At 42.5% G+C, this 12,549-nt stretch overlaps 1 protein-coding gene across 1 annotated transcript in view; it reads left to right on the forward strand.

Moving 5' to 3' along the window:
- The window catches only part of BCAS1 (brain enriched myelin associated protein 1), a 95,475-nt gene that overhangs the window by 73,462 nt on the left and 9,464 nt on the right, over positions 1–12,549 (forward strand). The window contains exon 10 of the mRNA XM_034640704.1: positions 5,137–5,310. Within this exon, the coding sequence (XP_034496595.1) occupies positions 5,137–5,310 (174 nt within the window). The remainder of the gene's footprint in view (positions 1–5,136; positions 5,311–12,549) is intronic.

Raw genomic sequence — 12,549 nt, forward strand, 5'->3', positions numbered from 1 at the left:
TAAACAGAAGGGGGAGGGAGCCGCCCCGTTCGGGCGCCAGGAAGCGGTAGCCACGTGCACGGTTTTTTTTTTTTTTTTTTTTTTTTTTTTTTTTTTTTTTTTTTTTTTTTTTTTTTTTTTACTGAGCCACCCAGGCGCCCCAATTCATTTTTTAATTTCTCTACCACCAGTTTCTATAATTGGTCTATCAACCAATGCAAAGCATAAGACAGAGCGATTTCCACATTTCTCAAAGTTTTTCATGAAGACAAAAATAAGGCTTTTGAAACCCACAGAAATTTAGTGCTTTTCCTAGAATGCACTTCTGGTCCTATCAGAAATAAAATCTACTACAGAAACTACTGAATCATTCTGCTGTAATCTGAAAACATTTTGACCATTGCTTAATTAAGTTAATGTTCTAACTCATGGGGGAAAAAATCTGTCCTTCCCAGTGACCTATAGGATGAAGGAAAGAGTTACTTCTGTTGTTTACCTCTCTTAGTAAGTAACCTCACAGTTGAAGTGAAAGGAAACTCAACCCAACCTAGATTTGTTTTTAAAAAAGAAATTTATTGGCACTCCTCACTGGGAAGCATTGGTTTTAAATCAATCTTGATGCAGGACTTCCCTGTGGCTCAGCCTTGCTGGCCTGGCTACATTTCTTCTCATATCCCATCACACAGTCCAGAGGAAAGGAGAGATTGGGCCAGTGGAAACCCTGCAGGCCCTGGAGTCTATTCTCTTTCACGGACTTACGTGAGTTCCCAGGCTCTATGTATGAGTCAGCTCCTGCCAGGGTGTCTTGCCGTAACATCCAAGGCCCACACTGCCGTGGCTTTGAACAGCAATGATTCTTTTTGTCCTCACTCGTGCTACATGGCAGCCATAGGTTGGCTGTGGCTGATCCCCATGGCTTCCTCCTGCTGAGATCTAGACTGAGAAAAACATCCCCTTGAACAAGGACGTGCAGTTGTCTCAACAAGAGAGAAGACGGTGCCAGGGGTGAGCCATGAGAAGGCTCGGAGAGCTTCCACTCCGTCTTGCCTTACAGTGTGTCTGCTCATGTTACATTCACCAAAGCAAGTCACCCAGCAGTGAGTACAGATGTACGATCCCTTTATAGGAATCCAGAGTGAATAACTGGGAAAGTAGTACATTCTGCCACATATGCCCATCCCTGAACTCCTCTGGTCGAGGAGCTAGACCTTGGCTAGGATTGGCTTAGATCGGCTCGAGCAACTGCCTCCTGATGAAGTAGGCTTTAAAGTTCAGGAGGGCTGTCCCCCCAAATAAAACTGAGGTTCCATGAAGAGAATGAAGGCAAATGGTGACTAGATTGAAAAAATAAAATCTTTCCCAGGTCTTTGTAATCAAATAATCGTGTTCTAAATCAAATCAAGCAGCATCTTGAAAAGCTTGTAAAGTAAAAACTGTTACCATCACTATTGTGTGTTTCGGGTGAAGTGTCAGGGGAGGAAATCTACTTTGGTATAAATCTGGTTCCAAAACTCACAGTTCTAGTGAAAACTGTATAATCCAAATTCCCAGAGTAAATATGGTATAATATTTGAGGCAAAAAAAGGGAAAACTTTTGCTGTAATGTGTTGTCTGTGTTACACATACTGGCCATCTTCACACGAAGTATAATATCCCCTCCTGAAATCAAGCAAGGGGGATTTTATTCTAAAGTATAGCGCAAATCTGATTTTCATTATATCCCTCATACCCGAAATTAAAATGTGCAGATGCAGTTATATATTCTAAATAGGGATTGACTTCTTCCAAAATCCTGCCCTGGAAGGATATCAGGAAACTATCCAAATAAAAATCAAATTCTATGTCTGTATATGCAAATCAGCTCCTAACTCAGCTAAAATCCTTCTGGATTTCCACACTGGACATCAGTGGATGTTCCTTGGCTGCTGAAAGCCAATTTCTTGGCCTGACTTCAAAGTTAATGGGAGTCTCTAGAAGTCCCCCCAGCACCAGGCTTTTTTCCCCACCTACTGAAATAGTTGTGTTTTGAAGAATGGATTCTGGCATAGGATTTAGGAGTTGACACCACTCAAATTTTTAAAGGCCCTGCAAGAAAACCACTGGCAATCAAAAAATTGATTGATGAAGTTACTGCCATACAGTCTGATCATTTTATTATATAATTTTCCCTCCAGGCTCTTGCATACAAAAAAAGGAACTGCTGCTTCGATGACAGAATAATTCTGAACCAAGATTCAATGAGTCAGACTCTGATCATTACCTCTCTAAGGGCTATTTCCCATTTCTCCACCCTTCTCCCCTTGATCTTAGGCAAGTTGGCAACTACCACACCCCCAAAGTATTTGACCATGATTAGTCTAAAGCAATTATCCCATTTTTTTCAACAATAATTTGGGAGTAAGGATGTGACAGTTTCTAGCCACTGAAATGTATGCTGAGGTAGGAAATCAAAATACAGAAGTTCATTTGGAACAAACTTTTTGCTATGGCCTTCCTCCCTTTTTTAAGACATTAGGTTGCAGATGTGATGCCTGGAACTGTGGCAGCTATTTTATATCCATGAGGTAACAAATAAAAGGATGAAAACTCCACATGCCAAGGATGGCAGAGCCAAAGGATAAAAGGAGCCTGGGTTCTTAAAGACATTGCGGAGCCATTGAACCAATCCTAGAACTTCCTACTTGCAAACTTGTTGTTCTATGTTGTTACTAGTAAAGTCACTATTAGGTATTCAGTTACCGGTTCGCAACTCTATCCTCATTGAAATGTCTACTTACATGTGCTATGACTTTGGCCAAGTCATTCAGTCATTCAGATTCTTCATCTCTAGGCTAGGGATAATATTACTTACTCTGAGCTCTTTAATAATTCAATAACTATTCACTGAGGTAATATATCAAAAATACCTTGCACGATGTCAGCCATAGTAAGAGGTAGTTATTAATATTATCTCTAAAAAGTGGGCATGTGCATGGTGGGTGATTCCTCATATCATTCAGGCCCATGGAATAAACAGCTCTCATAAAAACACAAGTAACCGCTAGTATTAATTGAGTGCTTGTCATGTGTCAGGCACTGTTCTAAGACCTTTATGTGCCCTGCCTGATTTAATTTTGCAAACAACTTTCTGCTGCGTATACTGTCCCGGTTGAGAATTGAGAAAACCCAGGTACAGAGATATTGAGTAGGGACCTCGGTCTAGAGCCTCTGTAACAGGTGGAGTCGAGACTTAGAGCCAGGCAGGCTGGCTCCGTAGGCGGCTCTCGTGAACACTACATCAGACTGCCTGCGTTTCAGGCTTACCTCCGGATTCTTGTGGCCGCAGCTGCTTTTTCAGAAATGCAGTTGAACTGAATCAGGCCCAGGTGTAGAAATCCATGACCATGTCTGGCCACCAATCCCAGTGTGTCACTTGGCTTCAGTCTCACCCTGGTTTCCCAAGATGGACCTGGGTCAGAGCCTGGCAGCCCACGGTAGGAGAAGCCTTCTCACAAACACTTGTGGTCCAGCGTTTTCCTTCTTTAGATGGGACAATTTGACTTGTTCACCATAGCTCCTATCACTCCTTTGTGTCTTTTTGTCAATCCCTGCCGATCTTACCTGCCTTGCCTCCTTCAGACTTTTGAGTGGATGACTCCCCAGCCTAGATCTTTATGTACAAAGGAAAGATGCTAGAGGTCATGTCAATATGTTATAAAGTGGAAGGTGGGGAGAGACGGCTGTGACGTAGTTGCCATATTTTGCGGTGTTCCCTCATGCTGATTTGTTAATGGGCACCTTTCTGCTTCGGTTGACAATACAGAAATCAAGGGTCCTTCTCAATTTGGATCACTGGGGTCATGTGCAAACCAGTGGTATAGTCTGCATGAAGGAAAGGAAAATGATTTCTCTACAGGCATACAGGTGTTTTTGGAAACACCTATGTTCCCTTCCTCACCACACCCTGACAACAAGAACAAGATTCAGAGGAAGCTGGGGGGTCCGGCACCAGCAAAGACAAATGCAGAGACGCCTTTGGCTCTAGAGTGCCTTCCTTTGAGACAGGGGATGACAAACCCATTGTGGGAGGGGCCAAATATTTCAGACTGAACAGGCCATGTGTAGTCTCTGTTGCCTGTCTTTCATCTTTTAAAAACATTTTACAACCCTTTAAAAAAAAATGTGAAATCCATTCTTAGCTCCGGGCCATGCTAAAACAGTCTCTGGGATAGATTTGGTAGTCGCTTGCCAGCCCCTGCCTGAGGAAACAAAGAAATTATGGAGCCCTCTCCAGGCCAATTAAATCCGTGGCAGGGATCAATGCAAAACAGAAACTGTTCCAGATGCGACTGGAACACTGCATAAAGGGAGTGAGGCAATGCCAAAGAGCAGAATTTGGAATCAGAGTGCAGGTGAATCGAACCTTCCATCCAAACCCCCCCCCCCATTACTGGCCATCCCTTCTCCCTGAGGGAACTTCAAGAAGCACTGAGCTCGCTGGGTACCGTGCTGGGGGCCATCAGGAACCTCATCATGGTGGTTTTCTTGTCAAGTTCCACTTCCTTCTGAAAGCAGGAACTTTGGTTAAGAAACAAAGGCAAATGACCGGCCCCAGGGTGGGGACGGAAGTAAGGGAAGGAGGAGGTCCAGTCTGTTAAATCCAGCGCAGACTTACGCTATATTTTGCACAAAGAGGATGGGTCTTCCCAGGTGCGTGGGATCTTAGGGCGTGCAATGGAAGGTGTCATGCTCACCGTCTCTCAGGCTGGACCTTTAAGGAAATGATGAGTCCTAGTTTTTATACAGGCCAGGTGTAAGTCTCCTTGATGGCAGAGCAAAGAGGTGGGCCTCCTGGAACAGAAGGGGTAGTGAGCCTGCTGTGAGCAGCAGTCCCCAGGAAAAGCTTCCTGTCTAAGCCTTGTACCTCACGGAGCAAGGTTTTTGCCACTCCCGAGTCTGCGTATGTGGCATTTTTTCAGAAATTGGCTGTTTGAAAGCACACTATATGACATGAGCCTTCCTTCTCGAAGATGTGCCTGTGTAGAAATGATCCCTGGGTCAGACCTGTAGCACGCAGACAAAGGGCCACCAGGAACCTCCCCGCCTTTATAAAGCCTGTTTTGGGGAATGTTTTTTTTTTTTTTCCCCACTGTCTTATGACCTGGTAAAATAATCCAGGTGGTGTGTGAATCACCAGTAGAGGTTGTAAAGTCCGAGGAAATAGAATCAGCCTTGCAAACAGTGGATCTCAACGAAGAAGGAATTGCCACACCTGAACCCACAGAAATAAGACTCAAACGAGAAGAACGCAAACCACCGAGAACCTCCCTGATGGCGTTTCTCAGACAAATGGTAAGCCACCTGCTTCCAGTACAGCAAAGCTGAAATGCCCAGATCGGCTTCTGAGAGCGAAGGACCCATCTCAGGTGGGGTGAGCCGTAATTGTAGGTGGCATAGAGGGGATACACATGGGATCGGTCGTGTGCAGGGAGAGAATTGCCTTTCCTCCTTCTGACTCAATCATAGAGCAAGTCTCAGTTTATTGCTAATGCTCCTTGATCTTTCCTTAACTCCTGCTAATTCCCTTTTTAACAAAGAGCGAGCTGGCCTTGGGTCCTTAGGTGTGGCGACCAGCAGCATCCATGCAGAAGTTAATACTGTTGTTCGTTTTCAATTTAACTTATGTTTAGAGTTTCCTTCTGTGTATGGCAAATGATATTGTTTTTCTCATGATGGTAATGGTATGCTGTTTCCTTTTGAAAATACATGTATTTACATAAAGAACATAAGGCATTGTTTAAAGGATGAGGTAAGAAATAGGCCAAGTGATATATGGATGTTGGAAAAATTCTGAAAGTGATGTGTGAGTGATACAAACTTGGACAAAGCCGATTTATAAATAATTCCAATTATAAAGTGACAACATAATTTTCCAATAGTGAACGTGTATAACCCAGTTGGTGAATTTGCCATGCTGTTAGCTTGCATAAAAGGGAAAGAACGTAGGCAGATGTTTTTTGGTGTCTCTGAAGTGTCATGTACATTAAATAGCAAAGCATCCAAGAACTTAAATAATACAATGCGACAAAACCCAACTTGGTTGGAAGACAAAAAGCAAAAGCCCATGTAAAAGGTCATTTGCTTAATTCTCTTTTAATGAAAAACAAGAATTTCATTATAGTGTACCATTATTTTCAGGAGTATTGGGGAGTTTAATCCTTTGAGAAAGCAACCCTCTGGTTTCACAGGCTCTGCCTGTTAAGGAATTCTTTCTAGTCCACAAAACAACATAACATAACACAAACCACTTGCCAGTGGGAGCTGAGGCATATTAGAAATGACTCTGTTAGAAATTGTCAATAGGAGTCATTTTCTTTTATCACTGGACTCTCAGGGAGTAGGAAGCGTCGAGTTAGTAGTAAGCAGCCTGTATGGCTGGGATCCCATCTATATTCCTGGCCATTTACTCTGCAATTTGGCACTGAAAATGGGGCTCAAGATCTGAAAGTTTTCAACCAACTTTTACACAATGTCAGGAAAGAAAAGAACATTTGGCCTTTTTCTGGTAACCCATCTACATTACAAATGGCATCCCCAAATAGCTCATCGTAATATTGAGAGCAATCCAACTTCCCCATTTCTGGGTGGAGTTGGGAGATATCCCCCCTCCCCTGAATAGCAAATAGTATGAATGTCTCTTCCAAATAACCAACCTGAGACTTCTTCACTTAAAGACAAGAGAATGCAAGAGCCTCCAAATAAAGCACGGAAGATGTCTAAACCACCCACTACATCCATTCAAATCAAATCCTTGAATTCTGATGAGGTCCGACATTACTTAAATTCACCCTCCAGAGCTATCCTTTAGAGGTTTCTGGGGATATTTTCCAGCAATAGAAACTGGGTACCTCTGAGCTGTTGGGGAAACAAGTTGGAAACAAAAGAGACCTTTATGGTTGATTCTCCACAGGATAGGGGTGGACATAGAAGAGGACACGTTTTTCCAGAGCAATCCTCAGCAGATTCGTAGCATCAGGTCCTATGACGTCCATCGTTCTTATTATCTATCATCCACAGGAAGGGTTATGCCTGGGAGCTTGAACATTATTCCTCTCTATTAATGTTGAAACTCCAAAGCTTCCACGATTTGGGGGATTTTCCCTAAAAATTGCAGAAATCCTAGTGATTCTTGTCTTGCAGTCTGTTTTGTTTTCATTATAACAATATAGTGCCATTGTGAATAATTCAAATACACAGAAGACATGGGTTTTCCAGCTCACCACGATCCCACGATTCCCATTGTCACACCCAGGTCACTCACTTATGTCGCCGGTCCTATCTCTGCGGGCATTTGGTCTTACATCCCTGATACCGTACCACCTCGCTCTTTACATCAACTTCATTGAATCACATCATCTGGATTTATCATACTCGGATTAACCATTGTTCTCTTGATGGACATTGGATTTGTTTCCAACTTGTTGCACTTCATTTGGTCATTTATTCAACAAATAATTATCGAGTACCCACTGTATTCCAGACATTGGGATACAACAGTAAGTTGTATCTGTCCTCATAGAGAATAAAGCCCAATGAGGAAAACAAGTTTATTTTTAACTCTAGGCCATATGTAGTGAGCACACACCGCGTGTCTCATGCACATGATCTCAGGTCGTTCACTAGTTAGTGAACATCCTTGCACACCTACTTCTATGCACATATGCTAATATCCCCACAGCGTACATTCCTGGGGCGTGGCTTCAACAATTGTTTTCAGCTTTGAGCTAACATTTCATGACTTCCAAACTAACTTGAAGTCCGGATTTATGCAGGAGAAAACCAAACCAAACCAAACCCTGCTCTCAGGGCTTGAAAATTGAGACAACATCTGACTCATCGCCAAGCTTTTCATTTTTTATTTTTTGAGCCAAATAAGTGAACATTTCAAACTGATTTTAGATATTGTTAGCAAAATATAGTTCTTTTTAACATAATTGATTTAATAGAAGAGGGAACTCAATTGTAAATGTGTCACCCTTGTTTTGTAATCAATGTCTCCATTTATCAGATCATGGATTTTCTACCTCCTCTCCTTGGCCTCCATTAAATTTCTCTCAGAAAACATATTTTGCTGTCCCATGGCAATATGACTCATGGTTGCATATTTTGAAAAACTAAATAAATGCATTGCCCAGTTTACTTCTAAAGAGATCCTTTTCTTTCCAGAAACTAACCTCTCCTAAAAATAGAAATGGAAAGAGTATCATTTTTCAAATAATCCCATTTCAGGAAAAACAAGTATATTTCAGGTAAAGATAAATAGAGTCCCCCAAGTCCTCGTACTGCATCCAACACAGGTCAAGCTATAACTTCACAAAAATCCTATGGGCTCCTACAGATCTTCAAAATAATTGCGAGGAGTAGCTAAGACATCTGTCATGCCCTAAATAGAAAAAGATTCTTATATGTATTAATTCAAGTGTATGTCAAGAAATTGGATATTTAAAGCGCCAGTATATTTTTATAAAGTGAGTGGGTGGAGATCTCCATTCATGTGCCTGCAAACCAGGTAGGCAGACGAAACCATACGGTGGTAGATAGAAATATAGAGATATAAATTTATAATTTGTCAATATTCATAACACCCTGTACTTGAAAAGTGCTTTCTTCTCCGAGCCATTGTCACCTACTGTTTCATTTAATCCTCCTCCTGTCTCTTTCTTTAGACAATTTGTTTTGTAAGAAGCTCTTTGTTGGAATCATGGTCTCAGGAATAGAGAAGGAGTGTGAGTGAGCTTTAATATCGAGCAAATATAAGACCCGAATGAGGACAGAGCCAGGAAGTCATGGTCTTCCGTTGCTTACATTCGATCTATAAATCTAATAAAACCTGTTGAAATTTACCATCTGGAGGGAAAAGAAGGGTGCTTTGTAACGGTGATTGTAAGACAAAAAAACAAAAACAGGAGTCTTCCAGCTAAAGTTCTTGATCTCCCTTTCTGCCCCAAGTACCATCTATGAATACAGAGTTGCCCTTCACGAGAGGGTTTCTGAAAGTAGCATTTCTTTGGGTAATTCCTGTCTCCACAGCAGCTTGCGTTCCTTTCTACCCTTAAAGGGGATTCTGTGGTCACTTGGCGCTCTCAGGTAATAATTACAGTAATGATGATGATAGCTACTGTTTACATACCATGTGCCAGTGGCCCGGCCAGCACATTAGCTCATTGATTAGCCTAAAAACCCCATGCAACACATCCCTGCCCCACCGTGCAGAGAAGGGCATGAAGACTCAGCGTGTTTAAGTGATGCCGTCAAGGTCACAGAACTGGTAGATGGCAGCACCAGACCTCAAACTCAGGTGTTTGTTGATTCTAACACTCACCCCTGTACTTAGATGGAACTGGGGCTTTCTGGGCTCCTGGCGGCTGATTTTTTTTTTTTAGAGTACCTGGAGGTGAACAACCAGAGCTCCATTTTTGTGATTCTCCTAGTAGTGTTCTCTGTGCTTATCTGGAATCACCTGAAATTACAACAAGGCAAGAGAAAGGAGAATTAATACATGACTTACATAAAGCTCGGGTGTACGTTTTCTGAAAATATTTGTCACTAAACTGAGATTTGCCTTGACTGTGTAATTTTGTCTGATTGCCCGGTTCTGTTTCAAGTGAGTATCTTGGTAAGATACAAACGTTGGACTCACAGCCTTTGTTGATTCTGGAAATTTCTAGCAGGTCCAGTTCCTTGGATTTGTTACAATAAGGCTGGCCTAGTAAACAATCCCTCATTATCAATTAAAATATTTTCCCAATTCTTTTACATTGCAACTTCGGTTGGATTAGATCTCCATCAAAAACACACTTGCACTCCTTTCAAAGAAATGTGAACTGCCCACTAAACATTTGCACTAGAACTTTGAATATCTAAGCGATACACGTTGCAGGGGGTTCAAATGCTCCTCGGAGTATCAAGCTATCAGAATATGTGACAGCATGAAAGAAATAAAAATGACTTTATTAATATGCAAAGCTTGGATGTCACAACCAGATTCCATCCCAACACCGCAGGCTGGATGCCCCCAGATGCTTCACCTTTGCCTCCCGTGAATAAAAATAAACCCCTGGAAGAAAGTTGCTCAGTGTTGAACTAGAAAATCTCTGAAATTACTTGGTAGCCTTCAAACTGTTCTTTAAAGTATTAGATAGTCCCTGAAAAAAATTTTGGGTTCTAACTCTAGTTTTTAGACAATGGAGAAAATGAGCTTCTATGGTCACGGTCCTTCGAATACAGAGCCCAACATGAACTATTTGAATTGGTCTCTGAAAGAGGATTCAGCAAAGAGGAAAGAATGATAGAAAGAAAACAATGAGAGGAAGGGAGGGAGGGACTTATAAGACCCTTAGTTTAAACTCAGCGCGCGGTCACCTTTGCATATATATGGCTTTCTATGCCTCAAAATGAATAACAGAGGAAAATCATAGAAAAGCTTGAGATAGTCTCTTGTTTAAAGAAGAAGGAGTTGAACTTCTTTGCAATAATCTCCCCGACAGCCGGGACTGTTTTCAGGATGTTAACCTCGATCCACTGTTGCCGAGGAAGTCTTTCGATTCAATCCAAATTCTCCCCCAAGGGCTAGCAAAGAAAGGGAGGGGAAGAAAGCAGATTTAAACCCTAAACTGGCAGAGGACCTAACAGATAATCAAATTGAAACCACTAACGGGAAGTTAAAAATCTCTCTCTCTCGGGCAGGAAGGTGGCACCAGGGGCTGTGCATGCCTCCTAATCTCCATTCAGATTTTGCTTAAAAAACCAACGTTGTTTGTTTGGCTGGTTTTGCCATTCGGCATTCCCCAAAGGCCAGCTAATGAGGCTGTGAAACCATATTCTAAAGGACACTGGGGAATGTGTTTGGGTAGGAAGGGCTCTTAACGACAGCCTGAATTCTAGAGGCCAGTGAAATCCCAAAATGGCAAAGCCTTTGGATGCAATGAGGAGGCTGACCGAGCTGGTTACAGGGAGAGAAGTAGTAACCAAGAGAGTCAATCTCTTTTTCTGAATGTTCTCAAGCAAGACTGGCCCTTGTAGAACAATGCAGAAGACCCAGGGGAAGAAAAAACCACTTTCCATCTAAATGGATCTAAAGTGTGTGAAGAGGACCCAGAGATCCTTATTTGCCTCTGGGCTGAACACCTGGGTAAAGCCCATGACAGTGATGTCCCTAAGAAAAACACATGGAACTTCCAGACGCCAGGGGTTCAGGCTGGAGAAAGATTCCTTCCATTCCTAACCAATCAAGAAGCATGTATCTACCCTATGCCAAGCTCTGTAAAGGTTGTTTTAGAGGCAGGAAAAGACCTAGAAATTGCCATACTGTGTCAAACCATTGACAGTCCTAGTCAAGACTTCTGAATCTTAGCAGCACCAAGTAGTATTTAAAGACAAGTGTGGTCGACCTCTGGGGATGGGCATGTTCCACAAACCTCCCTATTTGAGATTTATCAACCTCCATCTTATCCAAGCCCTTATTATCTTTCCTAATTAGGGGGCTTCATAGTAGACGCTCAATGAAACGTGTAATTGAATGGTGCCTCCCTACCTTGGAGGAATGGTACCGGGAGGCGGTTAAGAGGATGGAATATGGAGTCATTGGCTGGTGTCAGATCCTGACTCCCTCACCTGCTAGTTCCATGACCCACGCTGGTTTCTCTGAGCTTCCATTCTCTTGCCTGTAAAATGAGGCAAATAAAATTATTCCTCTATCTTAAGGTTCTGCATGAGGAATAAATGAACTAGTGAGGGTTATTATCTCATTTAGCACCGTGCCTAACCTTTAATAAGCACTTCACTAAAAGTTAGCTTTCACGAATAATAATTTTCATTATCTTTACTAATATGAGTACCATACGTCAGATTACAGAGACATATAATATTAATCAATCAAAAAATTATTGAGTGCCTTTGATGTTGTTAACTGTTCTTGAAGCAGGTGGTACAGGTTCTTGCCACCTGCTGGCAGAACAGCTGAGATCGTAGCAGTGGGAGCTGAAGTCTTCCTGTTTGCCCCACATTGCTTACCCCGTTTCCTACACTCCCTACCTCCAGCAGGGGAGGAGGAGACGATAGGCAATGACCAAATATATGGGCATTAAACCCAAGGCAACATTGTTGAGAAGAACTGGGCAATTCGTTACCAGAGTTCTTAGGTACTTTATCAAGCGTCAGGCACAGAGCATTACGGAATCCACAGCTGAGACTGCGGGCCCCAGTATGGGTCTGCATTTGTCTATGCCAATTAGCTTTAAGAAGTGATGTTCAAACTCCAGTGTGCTTCAGAATCACCTGGAGGGCTTGTTGCTCACCGCCTCCCCCCGCCCCCACTCCGTGGTTCTCAAGAATTGGTATTTCTAACAAACTCCCAAGTGATGTTGAGGCTGTGGCCCTGGGATCACGGTTTGAGAACCCCTCACTGAGCCTGTGCTTTCAGGAGCCAAAGCTGTGATCCAGCCCTATCACTGATGCCATGGGCCACAGAGCCACTAAAAATGAAAAATGGGATATTCAATAAACCCCATCTCTCTGCGAGGGGGAAAAAAA

This window comes from Ailuropoda melanoleuca, chromosome 13 (genome assembly GCF_002007445.2).
Source record: "Ailuropoda melanoleuca isolate Jingjing chromosome 13, ASM200744v2, whole genome shotgun sequence".
Classification (NCBI taxonomy): Eukaryota; Metazoa; Chordata; class Mammalia; order Carnivora; family Ursidae; genus Ailuropoda; species Ailuropoda melanoleuca.